At 51.5% G+C, this 26226-nt stretch overlaps 1 protein-coding gene across 1 annotated transcript in view; it reads right to left on the bottom strand.

Annotated features, from left to right (window-relative positions):
* The window catches only part of LOC113993675 (calcium-binding protein 8), a gene marked incomplete at its 3' end in the record, with an annotated part of 72229 nt that extends 46556 nt beyond the window's left edge, over positions 1-25673 (bottom strand). The window contains exons 1-2 of the mRNA XM_039389754.1: positions 25473-25673; positions 1000-1124 (exon numbers count right to left, since the gene is read on the bottom strand). Of these exons, the coding sequence (XP_039245688.1) occupies positions 1000-1124; positions 25473-25600 (253 nt within the window). The remainder of the gene's footprint in view (positions 1-999; positions 1125-25472) is intronic.
* Positions 25674-26226: the final 553 nt, after the last annotated feature.

Raw genomic sequence — 26226 nt, 5'->3', positions numbered from 1 at the left:
ACCCTGTTTGTACCAAAGATAAGTTAATTCAAAGCTCACAAACCCAAAGCCAAAGGCTTGTAAACCGAGCTCTGATTTACAAAAGCACACGTGAAGAGGGGGAGGGTGAGAAGAAATGTTTGCCAAACTGCCTCCAGCCTGCCCTGGAAGGGCCATTTCCCCCTTGCACCCTTCCCCTGATCATTTCCTCCTGGAGTTCTCCATCGAGGCCACTCATTATGATCATGGCTTGTACCAAATGTCCACTGGGAAGCAACCCAAGAGCTTCAGTTTGTTCCACAGCACTCAAAGCCCAGCTGTCCACAATATTAACTTTTGCTTAGAAATGACCCTGAGGAGCCACAAATCATCTACAAAGGAGACCTTCCCACCACAAACCAGACTGGGAGTCTACCTGGCCACACATCCTGTCTGCAGGGCAACAACCAGCTTCCAGGGAGAAAATGATGGGATCCTACAGGCAGCAGATGTGGATAACCCTCCTGATGGCCTTTGCCAGGCTGAGGCCAGTCTGTGCTCCCAATCACTGACCTGTGAAAGGGAATTTTAAAGCCCTTCCCAGCTTCTTAAGCCACAAGCTGCCTCCATGCATCTTGTTATACTGAGACACAGAGAAACCTCACTTTTGAAAGGCCACAAAGCAAACGAGACGACTTGGAAGGGACAGACTCAGCTCTGCAGGTTCCAGGAAAGCTAAAAGCATCTTTGCAATACACATTAGCCTAAATTTTCTCTTGCACTTTTGCCCATAAAATGCAGCCTTCCTGTCTCAAAAAGCTGCCTTCTTGACTTCTTGACTTTGTCCTTCTTGCCTCTCAGAAGGACAAAATCCGAGCCTAAAATCCCTCCCCGGCTCTCCACGCTCGGGGACCTTTTCTCTGCGCCCGACCTGCTGAGCCATCCCTTCCTCCTCACTCCACGGGGAGAACACCCGGTGACAACACCGTGGAAAAGGTGAATTTGGAAAAGCAACTTGGGAAACCCCCCGGATTTGCTCACCATCCAGCTCCTCCACGGAGATGTTGGCGAGCTGTTCGCTGTCGCTGCCGGCGGAGAGCGAGCGGTTCAGGTAGTTGCCCTTGTACAACAAGCCAGCTGTCACATGGTGGAATGGCATCTTCTCCCTGGGAACGAGAGGAAAGGGAAAAGAATGGTTGGTTGGAATGATTTGGCCCTGTTTTCTTGGAATGGTACAACAGCAGTGTGTGCCTTGAGGGAGTAGCTGGGCCGAAGCATCCCCGGCGAGGTTGGCGCGTGACTGATGGGCTGCAGGTTTGATTGAGTGTCTGAGAGAGGAGCTAAACAAACAAAAATGCAGCTGCTGCTTCCTGGTGATGAAGAAGAGTGAGCAGAGACAGAGCAGCAGGAAAAGAGGACTCTCTAGCACTCGTATGGCAGCTTTCAGCCTCCAGATTTGCTTCTCGGTAATAGTTTCATAGTGCACGGGGGTCTGCATCGACATGCAATTAAAAAATTTGAAAAGATTCCATTAGATCATGGAATTATAGAATGGTTTGGGTTGGAAAGACCTTAAAGCTCATCTTGTTCTACCCCTCTGCCATGGGCAGGGACACCTTCCCCTAGACGGGGCTGCTCCAAGCCCTGTCCAACCTGGCCTTGGACAATCCCAGAAATGCAACATCCCCAACTAGATCCAGCAGCACAACTTTCAAAGCCCTGCAAGAGCCTGGAGACCATCTCTCAGCCCCTGTTCTGGAGCTTCCAGGCCCCTGAGGTGGTTTAACCCCCCACCCAGGGCACCCTCCCTGAGCGAGGTGCTCGTCACCACCAGTTCCTGGGCTCCAGACTTCAGTGAGAAGAAGAAAGAAGGAAATTCCCATTCGGGCAGGGCCCAACAAAGAACATTTTCACCTCCCAACTATGACAGGGAAGGAAAGATACTGCTCAACAGGAGGCTGGAGCAGCAGAGTGTTTGCAAACTTCGCAGGTATAAACACGGCAGCAGAGTGAAGGGCAGCCATCTGCACAGACAAAAGTGGGAATTACTGTCAGCAGCACTTACACATTGATTTAGGATACACAAGAAAGAGGCAAGTTTGCCAAAGTCAATTGAAATATTAAGAGGGAGATTTGTCATCCCCTTGGCTGGATCCAGGCAGCACAAACCCATTGTGGGCCTTTCTGTTCCATGTTTCCAGTGGATATAAATCAGCAGAGCCACACCAACATCCCCTGGGATCCGGCCCAGGGGCTCTGCAGGGGCTGGAAGGTGGCCAGGACACCCTGGGCACGGTTTGAAACCCACCATTAATATCAATTTATGCTTTGGCACAACCCCCTCACGTCCCTGGGGGTCACAGCCCCTTGGAAACAAACTCCAAGGGCATCCTTGCTGTAGCCATGGAACATCCTTGCCTTGCCATAAGTGCCACCTCCTGCATCCTTCTCCAGCCAGCACTCCAATTACAAGGATGATCTGGCTCTTACTCAGCCATATGTTCCTACCACAGTCAATAAAACAAATCTATATCCACATATATATGAATTAATTTTGTAACAAATGCCTCCTTGCCTCACTGAGTCAGGAACAGCTTCAAGAGACTCCCCAAGAGCAAAATAACCTGGAGACACTGGGAAGCAAAGAGGAAAAGCCACGAGGCTTCTCTTGCACTGCTCAGCACGTCCCTGGAATTTCTCTGGCAGTAATTATGTAAATAAATCCTAATCGTAACTTTAAGTATTTTTATTTGGGAGCCAGTTCCTTCAGCAGCACATTAGAAACCGTAAACAAGGTTTTCTTTTTCATTAAGCACATCTGTAATTTCCCAGCACTTGCCAATTAATGTGTTTCCTTGGGATCTCTTGCTGGCTCTGACATATTTTTCTCAGCACTAAGGTGGGAATTTTACCTTTCTTAGTTTCCAGGCCCACCACAAAGCATTCAGGGAATGCTAGATCCTTGTTTTCTCTTGAAAAACACCCCAGGGAATCACCAAATATTCCGAGTTGGGAGGGACCCCCAAGGACCATCGAGCCCTGCACAGGACAACCCCAAAAATCACAGCATCCATCAACAGGGTTTTCAAAACCCTGTTGAATGAAAGGGGTTTAAATCCAACACGGGGATGGGCTTGCACTGCAAACCCAGAGTGTGCTGAGCCCGTGGGGCTGGGCATGGACCCAGCACCCCCCTGCCCCAGCCCGGGGTTGTGCTCCCTCCCTGAGCTCCCCCAGTGCTGGAGCAGCAGCAAACCCTGGAGTTAAGTTCACTAAAGCATTTCTGAAATCACTTTCCCTGCCTTTGCTTCTACAAGCAGTAAAAAAAAAAAAAAAAAAAAATGACAATGCATCTCCCCTTCGGGCTGGAGTGTTTAAAATCAGCTCCCTGGGAACCTGGAATGTGTTTTAGTGCTGGAGGAGACCCGTGATACCCTGGGGAGAGAAATCCAGGATTCAATTCTACCACCCAGGTATGTATTAGTATTTTTAAAAATCTAATATTATTCCACAGAAAACCTGCAGAGCTGCTGGAATTCAACAGCTCTCAACCTGCCTCCAGTTTGAACCAGGGATGCTCAGAACTGGACCAGCAGCAGCTCCTGTGCTGGGTGTCCAACAAGGATGTGCAGCTGCACCTCAGGCACGCTCAGCAACCTGCAGAGAGGAGCCTGAGGCCAAAAACAGGCCTGAAAGGGGGGAGAAAACAGCAAAAAGGGGCACAGGGAGGGTGGGCTGTGGGAGAGCTCGTGAAACACAGCACCAGGTTTTGCAAAGCACTCGGGGTTGAAATCTGTGTAAAGCTTCAGGGAATATGTGGGTGCCTGATGCCTGCCTGGAAAAAAAAGACCTGTCCTAGCACAGCCAGATCAGTCCAGGCTGGAACCCCCATCACTGGAAGTGTTCAAGGCCTTGGAGTAACCCTGTGTAGGGGAAGGTGTCCCTGCCCATGGCAGGGGGTGCAGCTGGATGAGCTGTGAGGTTCCTTCCAACCCAAACCAGTCTGGGATTCTGTGAAAGGCTCATTTTGAATTTCACCAAAATGTCCATGTTGGAAACACAGAAACCTTCACGTGGTGAGGCCCTGGGTAAGCTCAGAGCATGAGTGACCTGATGCTGATGGGATCCAGCCCACACTGGGGTGATGCCCTGCCCAGGGCTCGGGGCTGGACTGCAATGAGCCGAAGGGTTTCTACCTCTCCAATGGGTTAAATTTGCAGCAATTTTCCTCTCCTCTGGCTGGGAGCTGGGCAGATGTCCTGAATGGGACTAGGGTAGATGCCCCTCAGCTCCTGCCCCATTCCCAGAGCTGTACAACAAGCAGGGAACTGAACCCTAAGCTTTGCTCTCCATCTCTGAGCAGTCAGGACAGACACATCTTCTCTGAGGGGACCAGGGAGAGCAGCCAGGGAGTGGCTGGAGCTGTGTCAGGGCAGGCTCAGGTTGGATCTCAGGCAAAGGTTCTTCCCCCAGAGGCTGGTTGGGCACTGCCCAGGCTCCCCAGGGCAGTGGGCACAGCCCCAAGGCTGCCAGAGCTCAGGGAGGGTTTGGCTGATCCTCTGGGGCACAGGGGGTGACTCTTGGGGCTGGGCCTGTGCAGGGCTGAGGGTTGGACTCCGTGATCCTTGGGGGTCCCTCCCAGCTCAGCACATCCTGGGATTCTGTGAGTCTGGGGTTCTGTGATTTTCCACAGAGCAACTCTCAACCCGAAAGGCAGAGTGGGATTCTGGAGCAGTGAAATCTCCTCGAATAATCTCATGAAAACATTGACATTTAACCAAAAAGGCCTCAAAGAACCCATAAACATGTGTCTGGAGACGTTACCATGGTACCTTGCCAAGGTTGCAGTGCCTACCAAGCTCCCCAGCAGGTTCCATCCCCCGGAATGCCGGGTGGCAGCTCTGCCAGCCCCGCTCCTGCCTCTCGGCACAGCCACATTTGGGAGGTTTTAGGTGGTGTTCAGAAGCAATTTGCCATCAGGATAAAAAAAAAAAAGACATCTCCACGCTGCTCACATGTCTCCTCATGGTTTGCATCCTTCCCCAGCTTTCTAAAAAGGCTTCCCGACCCAAAATCCACACGAACATTCAACTGGAAGGTTTAGCTCAAGTATCATCAATGAGATGGGATCAGGATTAATTTGTATTTATCCTGGATCTCCCTTGGGAGTTACCAATTTGGAAAAGGTTTCTTGTTAAACTCCCTCCTAAGTGCAGCACAAAATGATGTCCAGGAGCTGATCCTGGTTTAACCTCTTGGTTTAACATCCCCAAGCAGATAACACACAACTGTTTGGGTCCCACCTGGCCAGTATCGTGCATTTGCCTTTATTCAGCTGGAATTCTGGGGGTCCCAGGACGTTGTAACAACCTGGGCCAGCAGCTCCCCAGGCTGGATGTTGACCATCCCCACAGGGTGTCAAACAGAAATGATGGAAACGTGGGATGAGGGTAAAACTGAGATTTCCATCTCTCCCACAAATCTGGCAGAAAGTTCCAGCTGGAAGTGCAGGGAAACACAGGGATATGGGTGGACAAACACACACGAGCAGCACAACAGCAAAAGCTTTGTTTTCTCAGGGAAAGGGGCTGAAAGAAATACAGGAATCCACAGAAAATCTGTGAAGCAACCAGATGGTTGGGAAGCTGGAAGAGAGGAGCTGTAAAATCCCTCAGCTCACTTTCAAACCCTTTAAAAATTCATCAAATGAAGTACCGGTGTTAAAGATGCTTCTCCCTGGGCACAGCAACATTTCAACATGTAAAGCAAAGAAGAGCAGTGACTTCTGAGGAGAGGATCCCCTTTTCCCCGGGGCTGGAGCACTGCCATTATCTTCTGTGTGATATCCAGCTGGATCCAAGGGGAAGGGCAGAGCAAACAGAGCCCTGAGCATCACCTGGGAAATTCCTGGGCTGTTTGATCCTCCCTGCCCTGGGCACGACACACCAGCCAGGGGACACCACCGGCTTCCCATCGCTATTCCTGCTCCATTTTCCATTTGTTGCTGTCCATGCACTAGTCCTTTCCCTCTCTCCAAGGTCATGGATTAATCTCTGGCTTAGGAGAGACTGAGCTGGACTAAATATCCGTGTTTGCAGCCAATATAGTTAAGGGAAGACAACTCAAGTGCTTCACTGCAGACACGTGGCTTTGGCAACATCCCTCTGCTAGGAAGAGCCCTAAGTCACTTTGTCCCTTATCACCTGCATTCCCTGTTGCCAACAATAGCTTTAAAGATTTATTTTTTATTCTTTTTAATTTATTTTGTACACAAACTTGGCACCTCAAATGCAACTTGAGCCCAAGCTGCCACAGGAAAAGCCTGAAGGGCTCAAGGAGGCTCCTTTTGGCACTGGGAGGAGCTCTGAGGATGCAGAGCTCTGGGAGGTGTGAAGGTTTCAGCTGCTGCAATAAAATGCAGACTCTTGTTTTAATCAGTGTCAGCTCAGGTGTGTAAAGAGACACAGGGCTGAGGGCTCAGGCAGATGGTTTGATCTGCAGCTCCAAATCCAATAAAAGGGGACCTTGGAAGGTGCCTTGGGATGGGGGAAAATAAGATCTGGTGCATAGAGAGCCTTAAAAGAAAGCCCTAAAATAGATCCTCCCAGGGAGGAAAACCTTTGAGGAAGTTTGTATTTTCTGACTGTTGATATCAATCTTTATTGGTATCAAACCCCCCCAAAAAACATGGAAAAGCACATTTGGGCTGTATATAAACAGATCTATTGCAGGGAGAGAAAGGCAAGAGCCTCCCTGCTCCCAGCTGGTCACAGAGCAATAAAACCCTGGGCCACTTTTGGAGGCCAAATTTCCTCAGACTGTGATGCAGAGTCGTGGGGCTGTGAGTGCAGGTGAGCCCTAAAGCTGCCTCTGCAAGAGTTTTTCTGGAAAACAGGAGTGCTCCCACTGTCTGGGAGCATGGATGGCTGGCAGAAGCTGGAACCAGCACGGACACACACGGGGCTTTCAGCAAATTAATCCATCCAGATTCATTTCATCCCTTTTACAGGGATCACACACGTGTGAGATTCACTGCTCAGCTGCTGGGGGTGATGCAGGTACAGATTAAAATTGGCCCCTGGGGACACTTTCAGCCCTGACCCTTCACAGACCCAGTGCCCTCATCCTCCTGCCCGTGGCATTTGTGCTGGATCTGATTATTTATTGGCATAAGACCAGGAAAATATTCCCCTGATTCAGGCAATGACCAAGAAATTGGAGCTGTTGCTGGCACATACCAGCAATGAAGTGATCACTGGGTAAAAAAGGCTTTTCAAACAGTTTTCAGCATTCAAGGATGGAACTGAGAAAAAACAAAAACCAAAACAAAACACCTTCTGAAACGCAGAAAACAAGATCTGAGTGACAAGTCTAATGTAATGTAAGGCACTTCAGGAGCCACCAACTTCCAGGTTCAAGGACTACAAAGCAACAGGAGCTTCAGAAGATTTTGTGCTGGTTTTTTCCCCTCCCTCCTTCCCCCACCTTCTGCAGTAAATTCGGAAGGAAAAAGAAGAGGAAGGTCACTTTAAAAGACATCACGTCATTAAACAAGTGATGCTTCACATCTGCCTTTGAATCCTGGCAGGAAGGGAGAGCTGAGGATGCCAGGTCAACTATAAAACACACACATCTCCTTCTGCAAGCCGAACATGTGAGGACACAGTGGGACAGCTTTAAACCAGAGCTGTTGTTTGGGGTTTTTAACCGTGGCCTGGGCTCATCCTCAGCTTAAACTGCCAGGAGGAAAGGGCTGCAAGGACCTGATAGCTCTGCATCTCCAGGGATAAAGACCCCTTTCCCTCCCCAGACGGGCTTAAATCTAATTAAAGAACCATCATAACCCACTCACCAGCATTTCATCCTTTTCCCCAGGCTCCTCTTAGCTCCCAAACTCATCCTCAACTTTTGCAGCCAGAAATCACAAGATTTTTGCTGCCCTCTCCCGCTTTCTGTCACTGAGATGCAGCTGCTGATGCTGCTGCCCCCAGCTGTGTTTAGCCAAGGTTAGTCCAAAATTACATCTTCATATAAATCACAGTTGGTTTGGAAGAAGCCTCTGAGCTGATATTAAAAAGTCAAAAAAAAGGGGGTAACAAAAATCTCCAAACCTTCCTCTCTTCCAGACAACAAAAATCTCCAAACCTTCTTCTCTTCCTCTCTCTAATAATTCACCTGGAGACATGAAAAAATGAGTTTGGAAATGAAACTTTTCTCCCTGGGGAGGCTGCAGTGTGTCCTGTTCCCTCCTGTGGGTCCAGTTCCTCCACAAGACAACAGGCCCATGGTGTCCACCCCAACATGGTGTCCATCACCCAGGGGCTTCCAAAAAAAAGACCATTTCAGGAGGGAAGAGTTGATGAGAGAAAACCAACACAGGCTAAAAAAAAACAGCTGTAAAATGTCCCAGTGCAGGGCTCCTGTGGTGGGAAGCTGAAGGCTGCAAATTGGAAATTAAGGCCGAGTTTTTAATGGCAAAGGTGATTAACCACTGGAACAAACGAGCAGAGGGAGTGACACGTCCTGTCTGGTCCCAGACAAGCCCTGATGCCTCGTGGAAGATGCACTTCAGCCAAGCACAAGCAGGTGTTGGAGCTAACAGGGTGAGAACAGCTTGTGATCAATTGTTTCCCACGTTTCTGACATTCCTCCTGGGCCTTAAAAACCAGGAGTCTGTGAAGCTGGAGCTGCTGAGGGGCTGAGAGCAGAACACGGGCAGCTCATGGACCTTCCAGCTCCCTCAGCACTTCCACCTCACCTGGATTTCATCTTCTCTGCCCAAATTGTCCAGGTAATACTGCAAGAGGAGTGATGCCCATCCTGTGCCCACCCAGGGGCTCCCTGGCAGCAGACACACAGGAGAGCCCAGTTTTAAAAGAGGATCCAGATTCACAAAGAGGATCCAAATCCACAAAAAGAGGATCCAAATCCACAAAAAGAGGATCCAGATCCACAAAAAGAGGATCCAGATCCACAAAAAGAGGATCCAGATTCACAGAGAGGATCCAGATACACAAAAAGAGGATCCAGATCCACAAAAAAGAGGATCCAGATTCACAAAAAGAGGATCCAAATCCACAAAAAGAGGGTCCAAATCCACAAAAAGAGGGTCCAAATCCACAAAAAGAGGATCCAGATTCACAAAAAGAGGATCCAGATCCACAAAAAGAGGATCCCAGTTCTCTTGTAGGGAGAGGATCAACTGACCCAAAGACCTGTCCCAACAAGAAGCTTCCAGAACCACCAGGCTGGTTATTAACTAGCACTAAACCAGGGCCAGGCTGTGGTGAGGGAGGGTTCAGAGACTGTTGTGCTCATGTCTCCTCTCCGGCAGAAAATTTCCAAACCTTCCTCCCTTCCACACAACAAAACCCTCCAAACCTTCCTCTCTTTTCCCCTTCTCATAATTCACCTGGAAACACGAAAAGAATCAGTTTGGGAGTGAAACCTTTGCCCCTGGGGAGGCTGCGATCGGCTCCCCCAGCACTCCGGGAACGGGGGGACGACAAAGTCAACACCGAGAGGTTTAAATGAGCGAGCAGCTGAGGGCAGAGGTGCAGGAGAGGCTTTGTGCCCCCACCCCACACCTCCCAGCCCGTCACACCGACCCCCCCTGCTGTCCTGGCTGCTCAAACACAAAAACCTCGGCTTTCTCTCTTTCTGCAACACTTGGCTCGTGTTTTTCTGAGCAGAACACGAGAAGATCGCAAAGAACTAACTGATGGTGCTCTTTGTTGGCAGGGAGGGAAAAAAAGCCTCCCTGAGCTTTTAGCTGAGCTGAAGAGCACGGCCAGGCCGGGAGGAAATGTTCTTGTGCATCCCCTTCACACATCTCCCTGCTCTCCTTTTCTCCTCCGCTCACAACTGCTGTTTGCTTATTGAGTGTGTCTGGAGGGGAGTTTTCTGAGCTTCTGCTCATTTACTCGTGTCCAGTTCCCTTCCCAGGCGTAAATCAGGCAGGGAGACAGCAGCAGCAGCGATTCCTGGCACCCCCAGCACGCTGAGCAAACATCTGAGTTCCGAAAACAATATACAATGGATTATTCATAACAGGCCCAGTGCGTCACCCAGGAGTAATTATAAACATGAAATCTATCAATAATGACCATTTTTACAGCGGATTTAACAAAGTAACACACTCCAAACAGCCTCTTGGTTACGTATTATTAATGAAATGCCAAAACATTTAGGGTTTTTAACGGGACAATTAATTACTCCCAGTAAATATGGGAGTCCTCTCCTATAAAATAGGCTTTCAGACATCTGGTGAGGGTTGGGTTTTTAAAAGCAAGAGCTGATGGTTCCTGCAGAAAGTTCCCTGGGAGCTCTGAGAACTGGAGCCACCAACACGTATAAATGAGCAGAAGGTAATTAAAGAGATGAGGGCACCCATAACTCTCATATAAATTGAGGTGGATCTCAGTGTAAGATTCCAGCCAAGGCACACTCCAAGCACTTCCCCACTGCAAACATTCAGGGCTATTAATTTCCTTGGAAAAGTGTCTTCAAGCACATAGGGTGGCCCAGCTTTAGAGGAGGATCCAGATGTACAGTGAGGATCTGGATTCACAGGGAGGATCCAGTTTCACGAAAAGAGGACCCAGATTCACACAAAGAGGATCCAAATTCACAAAGAGAATCCCAGTTCTCTTGCTGGGAGAGGGTCAGCTGACCCAAACAAAGACCTGTCCCAACGAAAAGCTTCCAGAACCACTTCCAGGCTGGTTATTAACTAGCACTAAACCAGGACCAGGCTGTGGTGAGAGCGGGTTCAGAGACTGTTGTGCTCAGGATTTCTCTCCTGCAGAAAACTGGGAGTATCAGCTGCCTCTGGACACACAGGACTTGCAGCACTACTGGCAAATGTGACCTGGGAATGAATCCATTCACCTGTCTATCCATTGTCCATCCAGAGCAGCTGTTTAACACCAACCACTGCACTATTTAGCTGTTTATGGCAAGAGTTTGTAACTAACCCCCAAACCTCAGTGACCCCCCTACATGAGCATCCACTGGGAGTGGACCTTCTCCAAGGGATAAGATTTGGGAAGCACTTGGATTCAGCCAGATCTGAGCACATGCTGGAGCACCTCATCATCCACAGCCTTAATTCCCAAGTCTATATAAGTCTGTGCTTCTTTCCTTGCAAGCTCCTGGTCTTTGGAAGATTGGGAATAGTAAAGCTGCTCCAAGAAATCCAAACGCTCATTTCCTGCTGGAGCACAATATTTAGCTCTTGGGGTGGCACAAATTACAGCATCCTTATTTTTATTTCAGCATTTATTTGCAGGAAATGTACAACAGAAACCTGATGCTGGCTGGATTTTAAACCCACAAGCACTCTGTAAACAAGCTCGACCCGGAGAGATTTACATGTTTCTTCTTGAAACACAAGGAGAAGCAGCGAGGCTGAATAATTGGAAACAGTTCTGGAGACTTCTTTTGCTTGTTTTTTCCTGGGATTTGCTTTTGGGGCTGGCTGTTCCCAACCTTAATACCTGGCAGGGTTGATCAACTAGTTGGAATCTCATTTGCATAGTAGTTGATGTGCCAGGGGGATATCGGTGCCCTGGAAGAGGTCAACAACATGCAGGGGGAAAAAAAAGAGTGTGGAGAGGCCATTTTTCTTCAACTACCACTTTTTAAAAGGGGTCAGAGCAGAGTATCCAAGATCAAGGCTGAATATATAAATATACCTCAAAGAACACATTACTGTGACATCCCTGGGAGCCTCTGGACCCGTCCTCAAACCCTTTGAGGAGGTACCAATCAGCAGCACAAACACGCCCAGGTTTTAAACACGTGCCCATGGGACACTCTTCCCCCTCAGGAGCCACAGCCACTCCAGTTACCTGCAGTGGGACAGGGTGGGGGCAGCAGTGCTCCCCTGAGCTGTGTGCTCAGCTGTTTGAGGCTTTGTAGGGTGAGGAGACCCCTCAAACCCTTCTGGGATCTGAGCAAACAGCCCCGGTCCTGCAAACAGAGGAGGGTGCAGAGGAGCTCATTAAAGAGGATCCTCGTCTTCAGGGAGGCTCTGCCCTACTGACCTGTTTGCAGGATCAGACCTGGGCAGGGAGGAGCCCAAACCCAGGGAATTTGGGTTAGGAAGGAACGAAGCCGAAGTGGAGCTGGTGTAGGATGTCAGTGGTGGCCGTTCCCTCAACTGGACAATGTTCCAGCTCCTCAGGCTCGCTCACATTAATGTTTAATGTGCCAGCATCCAGGATAAAGAGATCCCAAGGAAACTGTTGGCACACGGAGCTCTCCCTGCACACACATGCCCACAGCACTGGCACCTGTGTCATCCCACACGAGGGTCCTCCGGGACCTGAGTGACCACAGGCAAACCCAGCAGCGATTTAAAAGGCAAAGCAGCCTCATTTGGGGGCTTGGGGCATTTCTAAATATCCAACCCCCTTCTGCAGAGACCACGGAGAAGGACTTCAATAAACAGGAGGGGAAGGACTTCAATAAACAGGAGGGGAAGGAAAAGGGCTGGCTCAGAAAGCCCTGAACCTGCAGCTCCCCCAGCGCCGCCGGGCATCGCTCACTGCTGGGGTTCAGACACAAACCTGGCAGCTTCTGCCCCTTGTCACCCCACTTTGAACCTCAGGAGACACCCCCTGAAGCTGCTGAGATGCCAACAGAGCAGGGGAAGGTTACAGGCAACAAACAGCACGGGTCCAAACCCCCCACCCAGGTTAAATGGCTCAATAATGGCTGGGAAAGGGAGGTCTGAGCTGCCTGGAAGCCTCAGCTGTGAGCAGACCTGAGGACAACATGCAGTGCAGATGTTTAAGGGTTTCTTTTATCATGCTGTAAAAATGTATATGCAATCATGCCCAGCAAGCCTCCACAAGCAGATATTAAGTTCAAGGAATGAGAGGGCAGTTTTAGAACCACCCACTGAATTTGTCCACATTTTCCATGTCCTGCCTGTGGACTTCAGGTTCAACAGAACTAAATCCAGACTGTGGCTTTTATTGCCACTGCTTAATGCCTTTATTCTAAGAAACATTTTCACATTTTAGTGCTTTTATCAAAGTAGGCTGCATTTAATTAAAAGCAGACCTGTAAAGCAGTTTGTTTCTATTGCCCTCTTTCCATGATAGCTCAAGAACTATTGCATAATACCCAGCATTTACTTTAGTTTTGTGCTTACACTTTTAACATTAACCACATTCACAGGTTAAAAAACCAATGAAACCCTCCCAGCCTTGCAGAGCTTCTCCATATGATCAATCCCCCCAGTTAAGTGCTGAATTAACCAATGTATCTTAGCTGGGGACTGTATAAAACTGAATAAAACTGACTCATAAAAAAATCCTTTCAGTTTACCTTAAGAAGGCACCTGGTTAAAATGAGCGCTCTCAGACCCTTTCAGCATCCCCAACATTTGCTGAAAAGGCTCTGCCTGGTCCGTTTTCCATCTCCTAACAGATTGCCTGCCATATTTCATGCCGGATCAATAAAAGTTCCATGTGCACAAATGGGCTAAAAGGATGTTTGCTGGTATTTCTAAGCCCAGCAGTTTCTCAGTGGGCTTTTTGTCCGGTTCACGACAACTCTGGAAGGTAAAACATGCACAACACCATCATCTTGCTATGGGTCAAGCCAGGCTTTTAAAGCAAAACACAATGAGAAGACTTGCATTGCAGTTGAACTTACAGGGGGAGGTTTTCTGGAGGCTGTGGGAGACGCACAGGACCAGCCATTTAAAGCCCGACACTGGGCTGGGCTTTGGGCTGAGGAAGGAAAGCCTGGACAAGCAGCCACCAAAATGTTGTTTGGAAATCCATCTACATTTATGTATCTATCTATCATGATCTGGTAGGAATAAGCTGCATCAGCACAATCCTCCAGCACATTATGATTGGACAAAACCTGCATGACAATGAAGAGTGTGAGTTCGGAGCGAGGAGGCACGACCCCGACTCCCCACCCTGCCAAGACAGGGCAGGAAGGAGGTTTTGGTTAAATTTGGGCCAGCTATTTCCCTTCAAGTGGGTTTTTGCTTCCCCCCCCCACCCCTCCTCTTTGCAAGCCAAGTTTTGCCCTGGGATTCGACAGCAGGGCTTGCAAAGTGCTTTTGTCCCCTGCTGAAATCCGTTTGCGGGATCGAGCCCCGGCCTGATCCTGCCCCACCGGAAAGTTAAGGGAGGTGTTGTGAGAACCAGGTGAGCTCTGCACACCACTGAGGACACAGGAGCAGAGCCCAGCTCCTGCAGGGCAGACCCCTCCCTGCAGAGACCCCTGAAGTCCTTACACCAGCTGGAAGCTTCACCTGGAGCAGGATTTGGCCGGGATCCACCACCCTTCCCCACCCCTCACCTCCCGATCGGATTCTGCCCGGAGACACCCAGACCACCTCCCTGCAGCCAGAGCAGAGCCTTTATCTACAGGTGCAGTGCAGAGAGGATTTGGCTACAGGTCCAGTGCATCCTCTGAGGAAACAGTTAACCCCCACCAGGACTCCCAAAACTGCAAAGATGAACCTTCCCCTACCAAACCCTTCCCAGAAATAAAGTCCCAGCGCACGCACACGCAGGTCAGGGCACATGCAAGGACCCTCTCCCGCCCCAGAAGAAGCCAGCTGGAATATTCCTTGATAAAAAGATGGCATTGGGAGCTCTTACCTGATAAAATCTGTATTCCCAGCTACCAGCACACCTACAGCACCAGGCTCTCATGGGGCATCACGCAAGGGTGCAACAGCAGATTGGTGCAGGTCATGGAAGTTTACAACCAGAAGCAAAAAAAACCCAGCCCAAAACAACCCCAAAAAATCCCCCAAAAGCCACAACATGACCCAAATGATATCCCTGCAACGGCTGTCTCGTTACAAGCAAGCTGAGATGAAGGAGGGGTTTTTACTTGCTCTGAGGCATCATATGGAGCTTAATCACAGGCAGTTACGTATATGGTTCTTTTGGCCTTCAATCAAGTGTGTCATTTCGGTGGCAGCTGCCTACGTGATGTAAGCAACCTGGGCATCCAGTCCTTTGCCAATCACGGCCTGGTGCAGCTATTTTACAGCTGAACAATGAGGGAATTCGATTTCCCAGGCACCGAGCAGATCCTCTTGGAGTCCGGCAAAGCCACACAGGATCACACACCTCTCCTCCCGCGGAGTTCCAGGCAAGCCCAGCCCGGCCAGAGCTCAGCGAGCCGCTCCCAGCGCCGCTCCCGTCCCGCTAGCATTCCCGACGGAGCCCATCTGGATCCTGACGACTTCCAACACTCTCCAAAAGCCACTGAGAGACAAAGCTTGTGAGGCACCCGGCGAATTAGTGCGACACAGCGCGGCGGGTGCTCGGGGGGAGGCGGCTGCTCCCCGGGAAACACTCAAACTTGGTGGGTGGAAAAGGTCTGAGCTGCTGGTGAGTAACAGGAGGAACAGCTCACGCTCAGGACACAGCGGCAGCTCAGCCACCCTCAGAGCAGCCCTTCGGTGGGGAAATCAGGAGGCAATCGCTGCAAATCAGGTGTTAAACCCGGGCTTGAAATTAGAGCTGAAATAAAAGCGGGCTGGGCTGAATAAATTACAGCTCCGAGCAGGGGCTGGGTGACAGGCAGGACTCGCTCCGGGAGTCTTTTGGTTGCCGACAGCGGCATCAGGAGGTGTTTGGGGCCAAATTCCTCTGTCGAGGACGTTTGTTGGTTTTGACAGATTCATTAGGACCCATCTATTCAAACAGATGGCGGCTGCTCCCTCTGCTCTGGGCTCTCCATTCCTGTGGAACTCCACAGGAGCAGGACACCGCATAGACACCGAGCTCTCATTACATCACCCACGGCGCGAACCGGGAGAGGGCCAAGAAATTAGGAAAAAAAGGTTTTCTGGGCAGCAAAAGTGCTGTTCTGCTGCTCCATGGCAACTCCACAAACACCCGTGTGTGCGCCCACAGCCGCACACAGCCCAGGAGAGGGGAGGGAAAACCGGGAATTAGCCGCACGCGCCAGGGGACGGGGTACCGAGTGTTCCCGCCTGGAGGGGATGAGCATCCCGAGCATCCACACCCGCAGACCCCCCGTGGCCGCCCGCGGACCCCGCTGTGCCCCGCGGGGGACGGCGCAGCTCCCGCCCCGTCTGAGCGCGCTGGGAGGGTGGGATGAACCCCCCAACAGGTCGGTCCCCGCTGGAGCCCCCCAGCCGGGCAGGGGAGGGCACTGCGTTGGCACAGCCGGCTCCCTCCCAACCCTCCCCTCCCCGCCTGGGGGGCACCCGCTGCTCCCCATCCTTCGCCACCTCCTCGACTCACCTCTCCACCCGCCGGCTCCTCCGCCACAGGTTTGCTCGGCTCCACTATCCCCCCCTTCCCTCCCCACTCCAGATCTCTCCTTTAGCCGACTTATTCAAAGGAGGGAGGAGGCACAGAGAGAGAGATCTGGGCGGCGAGGATGGCGGAGAGAGAGAGAAAAAAAATATGTATATATAAAAAACCCCCACGAAAACGGATGGAATCGAAGAAAACAAGCGAAGAAACGAAAGGCGAGGAGGGGGTGCTGGCGGAGGAGGAGGAGGGGTGCGGCGCGGCGCGGCAGCCCCGGCTCAGCGCCCCATGGCCCCCGCAGCCCCCCGAGCGCAGCCCGAGCCCCGCCGCGCCGCGCCGCGCTCCCCCCGGCACCCCCGGCCAGGGCGGCGGCGCAGCGCCCGGCTGGGACCACCCTCCGCCGCGGCCAACCTTGCGGCAGGGCCCCCCCTCCATAACCCCTTCATCGCCGCTGCCTCGGTGCCGGCCGCCCCCTCCTCCCCGTCCTCCAGCCCCGAACCCCCCCGGGGATGCTGCGCGCACCGGGAGGGTCCGGCCCGCCCTGCTCCGGCCGCCCCTCCGGGCAAAGGCACGACCCCAAGGATCGCGGGGGCACAGAACGTGCCCGGGGGGACCCGCAAGGAGCGGCGAGTCCAGCCCTGAGCCCTGCACGGGCCCATCGCCGGGGTCACACCCTGTGCCCCAGAGCATCGTCCAAACGCTCCTTGAGCTAAACCCCGGGGAGGAATCGCTCCCGTGGGGCTGAGCCCCTCGGGAAGTTGGCTCTCCAAAGGCTCTCCAGGTCTCTCCTTGGCAGGGAGGGGGGTTCGGCTGCCAGATCCTTTTTTTAGAATCACAGAATCATTAAGGTTGGAAAAGACCTCCAGGATCATTAAGTCCAATGATTAACCCAGCACTGCCAAGCCCACCACTAAGCCATGTCCCCAGGTGCCATATCCACACATCTTTTGAACACTTCCAGGGATGATAACTCCCCTGGGCAGCTGTGCCAGGACCCAATCATCCTTTCCATAAAGAAATTTTTCCTAATATCCAACCTGAACCTCTCCTGGTGGTTCTTCTCATCACTTGTTCCCTGGGAGCAGAGCCCGACCACCCCCAGGTCCCTCCTCCCTGCAGAGCCAGAAGGTCCCCCCTGAGCCTCCTTTTCTCCAGGCTGAGCCCCCCCAGCTCCCTCAGCTGCTCCTGCTGCTCCAGCCCCTTCCCAGCTCCGTTCCCTTCCCTGCACACGCTTCAGCCCCTCAAGACCTTCCTTGAAGTGAAAGGCCCCAAACTGAGCTCAGGACTGGAGGTGGTGCCTCAGCAGTGCCAGCACAGTGACCTCAGTGCCCTGGTCCTGTTGGCCACACTGGGGCTGATATGAGCCACAACCTCTTGGACTTCTTGACCAACAGCAGTGGAGGAGAAGAAACCCCATCTGCACGTGTGTCCTGTGTGTCTCCCTGAACCCAGTGTCCCCCCCAGCCTGCCTGACCCTCTCTTTGATGCTGAAGGCAGAGGAGCAGAGCAGGGAGATCCAAATCACTGATTCTGACAAGTCCAGAGGCTCCTGGGCTTCTCCATCATGAAAGAACAAGTGCCTGAAGGAATGCACCTCTCCTGGCTTGCTAAGCACCTCCTTGGGCTTCTCAGCTGAGCTGGAACTCCCACCACAGCCTTTCCCTGCTGCAGTCACCTTCAGTGTGTTCCCAGAGCTCCGAGGATCTTGCTTGACTCTGCAGTCCCTTTGGGAATGCACCTGAGGCACACACTCCTCGGGTCACTGAACCCTCCAAACGTGGGGAGAGCTGCACCAGAGGGGGGAAATTCAGACAATTCAGCCAATTTGGGTTAAAAACATGGCGAGCTGCTGTGCTGGGAGAGCAGCTGACTGCAGGAGAGTCTTAATGGGAACCCAACACATCTAAAATTGCCTCAATTGGATCTGGAAAACAGCCTGGAGAGACACCCGTCACCGACAGCAACACTCCCACAGTCGTGTAAGGCATCAAACAAAGCCTTCAGAGTGTGGATTTTATGGCTCAAAGGTGTTTAATTCACATCTTGTCTCTGTTGTACTTTTCTGATGTAAAATCCTTCCCGTTTCCCTCCTTTCAGCCTCGTGGGTCACAGTGTTCCCCACGCTGGGATTTTACCATCAGAAGGAACATGATCTCCAGCTCAGGAACCAGGGGCAGAGGGATTTTTGCTTGCCCTGCTCCCTGTGTGAATACAAATCCCATCCCCATTGGAATTAAACTCTTTGTGCTTCACCAGCTCAGCTGTCCTGCCCAAGGATGGCATTTCTGCATCCTGGTGCCCCTTGCCCAGTGCCTGGACACTCCCTGCTCCCCAGGTCCTGGGCCTGGATGGAAATTCAGGAATTTAGCCATGGTCCAAGTCCCTTATGAACCCTCAGGCCTGGTTAAAACCCGCAATTTAACCATTTTTATTAATTTATTCTCATTTCTATGCCCAGCAACCTGGCCCTCAACAGCAGCAGTGGAAGGTGAATGATGGGACCAAATGTTTCTTCAGGATGAGACTCACATCAATCTCTTCTCATCCTTTTACTTATTCATTTCTTTGTTTTTATCTTGGTCCATTAGGAAACTTTCACCTGCCACTCCCTCAGCTCCATCTGAGCTGTTCATGCGAGTGAAGCGGGGGCCAAACCCCTCATTTGTGAGCATTATTCCCTGCCTTTAGCTAATTTCCTTTCCTCCAGCTCTGGAAAACATTAACCCAAAAAGGTTCCAACATTCATGGCTGAAAACAGTAGCTGGAAAATCCATTAAGTTTATATATTTATTATTAAAAATCGTTAAACGACCGAGTCCTCATTAATCCCTAAATAGATCCAGGATCTCTCCAAACTTGTGTCCACATAAATAAGAGCAGCCCGTGGCTCTTTTCTCTTGTTGTTTTTTTGTTAAAATACAGCTCTGATGGTGTCACCCCCTCTGTTTTGTTAGGATACAGAGCTGATGGTGTCACCCCCTCTGTTTTTAGGACGTCCTGGGTGCCACGGCAGCTCCGGGGGGGGCGGTGGGAGAGGGAAGGAAAGAGCTGCCTCAGGAATGAGCCCTGTGAGATTCACATCACCCTCCTGAAAATGATACAGTGAGAGACAATATAATACTAATGTGCCAAAGCATCACACAAGAGAATTACGCCAGGCAGGGCAGGTTGGTGGCTGGTGGGGACCGGCCGGAGTTGTCACCGCCAGCGCTGAGCTGTCACTCTGATAACAAGTGGATTAGCCCTTGATGTAATTTGCTATCAGGCCGTTGCACACCAGTCAGGCTGATGGAATTTGGGTCCCTCCCAGCTCGCAGGGAGCTGCTCAGCAAACCCACAGCCACAGAGGCAGGGCAAGGGTTTCGTTTTGGGATGTGGAGCGAACGCGCCGTGAATCGGCAGCAATGAATTGGGTGTCCAAGGGGAGGCAGGGCAAGCCAGGGGATGGTTTTAGAAGAGGCTGGTGCCTTCAAAATATCCCTTGTATCTAAATGTGAGGCCGGTGGGGTCAAACTTAGAGGTCCCTCAGATAAGAAAGTCCTCAACTGGGTTTAAAGGGCTTTGCTTTGCCCTCTGCAATGAAACCTCGGGAAGGTCCATTGAAGCAGGAGGTCTGCAGTCACCCCCACAGTGCTGGGGAGGGGGCTCTGTCCAGTCCAATCTCAAATATCCTGAGAAACAGCCACTCCCCCACTCCCTGGGGAGGGTTCAGAAGCATTTCCCAGTCTAATGGGTCTCACGAGTGGGATAAGTTTCTCAACTTCCAGCCTTCATTTTTAGCATTGCTTCATTTCAGCCCATTATTTCTGATGAAACGCTTTGTGGAAGGCACACAATTGCTCCCTAGCCCAGGTTTTCATGTTTTAATGATGGTTAATTATTCCAGGAGAAACTTTTATTTTTACTTCTTTTATCCGGCTCCTTTTCGCTCCGGCTGCTTTATCCTGGAGTTTAATTAGCGCATTTCCGAACGGAATATCGAGATTAAATCACCGCTGAGCCAGCTCTGCTCCAGGATTTATGATCACTGAGCACAGCTTTTATTGGGCCTGCCAACTCAGGCAACTGATTTATTGATCAGTGGGTTTTTTGGGCTCGGAACGAGCCAGTTTGGACCACAACGGACTCGGGAAAACAGGCCAGGGTCTCCCAGAGATCCTGCCCTTCCTCCCTGCCCTACAGCGAGGAAGAGGAGGGATGAAAGTGCTGATGATGAGGGTGGGGAGGCCCTGGCACAGGTTGCCCAGAGAAGCTGTGGCTGCCCCTGGATCCCTGGAAGTGTCCAAGGCCAGGTTGGAGCAACCTGGGCTAGTGGAAGGTGTCCCTGCCCATGGCAGGGGGTGGGACTGGATGAGCTTTAAGGTCCCTTCCAACCCAACCCATTCCTGGATCCTCCAGACCCCAGGGAGGGTATCACACACCCCAACAGCAGGTCTAGGCTGCAGCAGCACTGGCAGATTTGCATCTCCAGCCCCACCATCTGCTTGGCTCCAAGGTTTCAGCTCAGCCTATTAGGGAGATTGGGGCTGGCTGCAAACATCAGATGTAGGCACAGGTTTGGCTCCAGTCCATCCCCAAACGCCAAGAGTTTGATTTGAGCTCATCTGCAAATGCTAAAAAAGCTTCAGCTTTGCAACAGAGTCCACCCTAGTGGAGCTCATTGAAATGAGACCTTCAGGAAGGGGAAAAAAAAACCCCTTCAACCAACCCAGAACTCCATTTAATTGCATTATCTCAACGAAACTCAAGCTGTAGACAAATGTGATCACACCCAAAAAAACCTGCTTGCTCCCAGCTGGGAGACCAAACACTTGTGGCTTCTCTGGGGCCAGAGGATATGCTGTCAAGGGGAATGTGAGCTGACACCCTTCCCTGCCAGAAGGCTCCCCATCCAGGGAGGTTCATTCCCCAAAAAACCTCAACAGAAACGCCCGTGTGCAGGAGAAAAGCCCCTCCTGCTCATAAGCAGCCTGCTTTTCCTCTTTTTATTCCTCCAGAGCAGCTCTGGCACGTCAGGCCATGAAAATGGAGAAGGTTTCAGCCCTTTGAGCCCACAAAAAGCAGCCGAAGTGTCTGCATGGGCAGGGAGCCCCAAAGCAAAGCCAAGAGAACTCCCGACAAATTGCAGCAGCGAGGGCTTGGGGTGGGGGGGAAGGAGGGGCTTTTTTTGGTGTGTGTTTTGTTTTGCTCTTCGAAAGATAGCCCTGTAATTTAATGACTCATACGTTCTCCAGCCTTTGTTGCTTTTCATTTTCAACATCTTTAAGCTGTTTGTGGAGAACAGGGCTTATTTTTAGACTTCCCATCAGGCAGAGACGTTCGAGCTGGTTCAGGGGGGAAAAAGCTCCATTGAGACTTTTGTGTCTGGGGTGTTAATGGGCAAATTTCCTGGTATTTTCTTTCTTCCCCTACTATTTCTTTCTTTTTTTTTTTCCTACTATTTCTTTCTTCTCCTACTATTTCTTTCTTTTTCCTACTATTCCCTCTGACTCGGGATCTGGGCGGGGGTTTTCGGGCTGTGCCCTGTGCTGTGAGTGGGGTGTCTCAGGGGCCACCTGAGCAAAAAGCCAACATATAGCAGGGCATGAAGAACATAAGGCACCCCCCAGGACCTCTAATCACCTTCCTCCCTCTTCATCAAACCTACAAACCTCAATCCAAGCCCCAGAAAGCCTGTCCAGAAAATTGACTTTTCAGAAAATGGACAAAACAGAAGGTGTTTTTCGAGTCAATTCACAGATTTGGAGGGTTGCTTTACGAAGTCTAACACCTCCTCCTTCCAGTTTGCAGCTCGAAATTCTTTTGGAGGAGCCTTAAAATGAAAATGAGAGGAAATTTCAAAATGAAAATTGGCTCTGTAGCACTCTAAGCCAGGCCTCTGATTAAAAAAAAAAAAAAGCCAAACCAAAGCCCAGTCCTGCCATCCTGCCTGCTTCTCTTTCCTTTTTTTTCCTCTTCTTTTTAATTCTAATTAACTCAATCGACAACAGAAAGGCCTCAAATGAAAACCACGCAGTCCCCAAACATCTCTGAGCGTCCAGATGTGAATTCTTTCATCCTCCCACCTTCTGCTGGCAGCACCACTGGGCACTGGCTGTGCCCCTTCACCCGGGGCACAAAATGAGAGCAGGAGACACAGGGGTGGGACACGGCAAGAGGGGGATCCAGCCCATACCTGGAAATGCACTTGGGATCACACAGAGCTGATGTTGAGCTCTCAGGACACGTCCTATGGACTCTGCTTTACCCTACAGGGATATCTGGGGTTTACCACTGGGACAGGAGGACCCACCACCCCACACATCTCTCGGTGCCAGTTCACTCTGCACTGACACAAACTGGGTGCAGCCCCACAGCAGCTGCCAAGAAGCAGCTCCCACTCCCAGCCATGGGAATGGCTCCTTGGCTAGCTCCAAGGAGAACAGGAATGGGACATGTCCTGGAAAAGGACAAGAGGTGGATCTAACCCATACCTGGAAACTCATATGGGATCACACAGAGCTGATGTTGAGCTCTCAGGGCACGTCCTATGGACTCTTTGCTTTGCCCTACAGAGATATCTAGGGTTTACCATCCTGTGCCACAGGCAGAGGGACAGGAGGACCCACCTGTGTCCCTTGGCCAGCTCCAAGGAGAGCAGGGATGGGACATGTCCTGGAAAAGGACAAGAGGTGGATCCAATCCATACTTGGAAACTCATGTGGGATCACACAGAGCTGATGTTGAGCTCTCAGGGCATGTCCTATGGACTCTGCTTTGCCCTACAGGGATATTTGGGGTTTACCACTGGGACAGGAGGACCCACCACCCCACACGTCCCTTGGTGCCAGTTCACTCTGCACTGGCACAAACTGGGTGCAGCCCCGGAGCAGCTGCCAAGAAGCAGCTCCCACTCCCAACCCCAGGATCAGCTCCTTGGCCAGCTCCAAGGAGCCTTTTCCAGGACACATTTGTAATTTTGCTGAAAGCCTCAGCCCTAATGGATGGTTGGAAATGCTCCACAGCTCTCTGGCTGTCACTTCCCAGGTGTCACAGGCAGGTCAAGCCACTCTGTTTCCATCCTGCTGCCTCCTCCCGCCATCATCAGCCTCAAGAGCAGGTTGGGAGGTTCCTGGGTCATGTTTTACATCCTTTCAGGGCTGCACAACCCAAACCAGCACAACCATGAGCCCAGTGCAGAGCTCTCTGCTCTGCCCGGTACCAGCCCAGGGCTTCATGGCTGGACAAAGGCCTCAGCATCCTCTGGAGGAGCTGCCACCATCTCCCACCACTTAATTCCATGCAAGATATTGCACCTTCTTCCATTTCCCAACACCCCTTAAATCTTGTGTCATGATTTATAATCCACAGAATCATGGAATGCTTTGGGTTGGAAGGGTTAAAACTCATCTCATCCCACTCCCTGCCACAGGGACACCTCCCACTAGCCCAGGTTGCTCCAACCTGGCCTTGGACACTTCCAGGGATGGGGCAGCCACAGCTTCTCTGGGCAACCTGTGCCAGGGCCTCCCCACCCTCCCAGGGAACAATTCCTTCCCAATATCCCATCTAACCCTGCCCTCTGGCAGTGGGAGGCCATTCCCTGTGGGAATGGCTGAATCACCAGTTGGGCTGGTTGATCTCTGAGGTCCCTTCCCCCCCAAACCGTTCTGTGATCCCGTTTTTGGGAGCAGCAGTTCTCTCAGGATGGCAAACCCAGGGTAGAAATGAGTGAAGCTGCTTGGGCTGAGGGATGAACGTCCTTCTTCCATCTCTCCTCGGGTGGGACGAGGTCCCAAGAACCTGCAGTCTGGGGGATGTTCGAGCTGCCACACTGGCAAATTGTGCCAGGGCCTCACCACCCTCCCCAGGAAGAATTCCTTCCTGATATCCCACCTAACCCTGCTCTGTGGGCAGTTTAAAACCATTCTCCTTGTCCTGTCACTCCCTGCTAAAATCAAGGAGGTTGTTTTGCTGCACCTCAAACCTCCCGTGAAGCTCAGGGAAAGCAGGAGGGAACCCCTGGGACAGACCCGGCGGGACGGGGCCCCTCGAGCCCTGGGGAAGCAGGTCCAGCCCTGGTGGGCTCCCATCACACCAAGCCCTGGTGGGAACAGCCCTCCAGGGCTTTGCTGAGCTGAACTAACCCTCCAGCAGTGGCTCAGAGGCAGCACCTCGAGAGGAGCTGGCTCAGGGACCGACGGGCACGAGGGCAAACGTGCCCAGGCTGGAGGGTGGGCGGCGTCAGAAGAGGAGTTTGTCCTGTTATTTATCGTGCCAGATGCCCCAGCACTCGATCCACAAACCTGAGCCATCAGCTGGGAGCACCTGTCAAAGGAGTTGAGTAATTTTCCAGTTTCTGGGTAGAATAACTGGAGACAATACGGCTGATTTAATCAGGAAGTGCTTAGTTCCAGAAACGGAGTGGCTTAAAAGAAAATCTCCCTGTATTGTTTTTTTTTGTTTAAATAAAAGCCTTTCTGCCTTAGATTTAACCCAGAAAAATACTCCTCAGAACATGCATTGCAGTGCAGGTTTAGCCAAGTTCATGGAGAAAAGCAGATAAACACTCTGTCCTCCTGCATGTCCACAGGAGACAAATTCCCCATCTAGAAAGCCCAATAAAAATGGAACTCTTTTATAACAAATGCATTCCCTGTATATTGTCTCTCTGAGAAAAAAAAACGTTAGTGACTTTGAAGTCCTCCAATGCCATCGAGAACATGGGGTTTTTTTCTCCCAAAGTGTCTCCAAAGTAGCAAAAAATATGAAAAAATTAATGACTGCTAACAGCTGAAACAGATGGTCTGCTGCGAGTCCCCACAGCCTCATGCAACTGTGAGTCAAGCCATTTTTCAAAATGGTGAAGAAAAAAAAGAAACAATAATTTAAATAAAATCAATTTCCAAGGCTACCAGGCTTCCAAAATTCCACTCGGACTTCCCAGAGGAGAGCCAGCAAAAAAAGGAGGGGCTGCTTTGGACCCACAGTGGTTTAGGGTGGTTTGGACCCTCAGCCCCAGAGTGCCCTTGCCCTCGTATCATGTGCCCGTGGATGGGGTGGGGATGTCTGTGTTCACTCCCTGTGAGGTTTTGCTCCGGGATTTTAGCTCCAAATCCTTTTGGCTGTGAGATCCCCAGCACATTCCCAGCCCCACCACCATCCCCACCACCCAGCCCTGGGAGCTGGCACCCCCCCTCCCAGCCCTGTGCAGGCAACCCCCGCCAGGGAGGGGGGATTTGAGAGGAGAAAAGCACTTGCCAGGAGGGAAACTCGGGTTGTCTCATCCTCTGCTGCGACTCCTCCTTCTCCTTCTCCCCGGGAGACTCGTCCCCTCGGCCACCTTCATGCTTGGGCTGCCCCTCTCCTCGCTCCTCGATCAGCCCCATCAGGAGGGTGAGCTGGCAGGTTCTGGGCGCTGGGTGAGCTCATCATGGGGACATCAAAGCCCGGAGTGTGACTCTGGAAGGGGTGGACAGAAAAAAACTTCAGCGCAGGCACGGTCCCGCTTTATCATTTATTTAGAGCCCATCTCTCAATAATTCATGGCAGCCTTTCAGTGAGGAGCAGGACAACAATGGCAGCGTAGCCACATCTGGAACAGATGTTCAGTTCGAAATAAAAGCTGGCTTTGCAGAGAATGTGGAAATGCCATGGGAATGCTGCGTTCTGGGACACAGCTCTGCTCCTGCCAGGGGGCAAGGGCGATTGGCTCGGGTGTTTTGCAGGGCAGGGTTGGCACAGATGAAGTGGAGCAGCCAGGGCTGGCTCCAGCTGCAGCCCAGACCTGCAGCATCCACAGGGATTGGCTCAGGAGCGCTGGGAAGATGCTGGCAATGCACCTCCAAACATCCACGTGTGATGCCGTGAGCCCAGTGCCACCGGTGCCAGCCTGGAGCACGGCAGCACAGAGCCCCTGCCCAGCGTGTGCCCACCTCCCTCCCATGGGATATCTGGGTCACAGGATCTACTGAGCTGGGAGGGACAACCAAGGATCCTGGAGTCCAACCCTCAG

This window comes from Pipra filicauda, unplaced genomic scaffold, assembly GCF_003945595.2.
Source record: "Pipra filicauda isolate LSUMZ 115617 unplaced genomic scaffold, ASM394559v2 scaffold764_size103947_pilon, whole genome shotgun sequence".
NCBI lineage: Eukaryota > Metazoa > Chordata > Aves > Passeriformes > Pipridae > Pipra > Pipra filicauda.
This window is presented reverse-complemented; position numbering and strand designations above follow the sequence as displayed.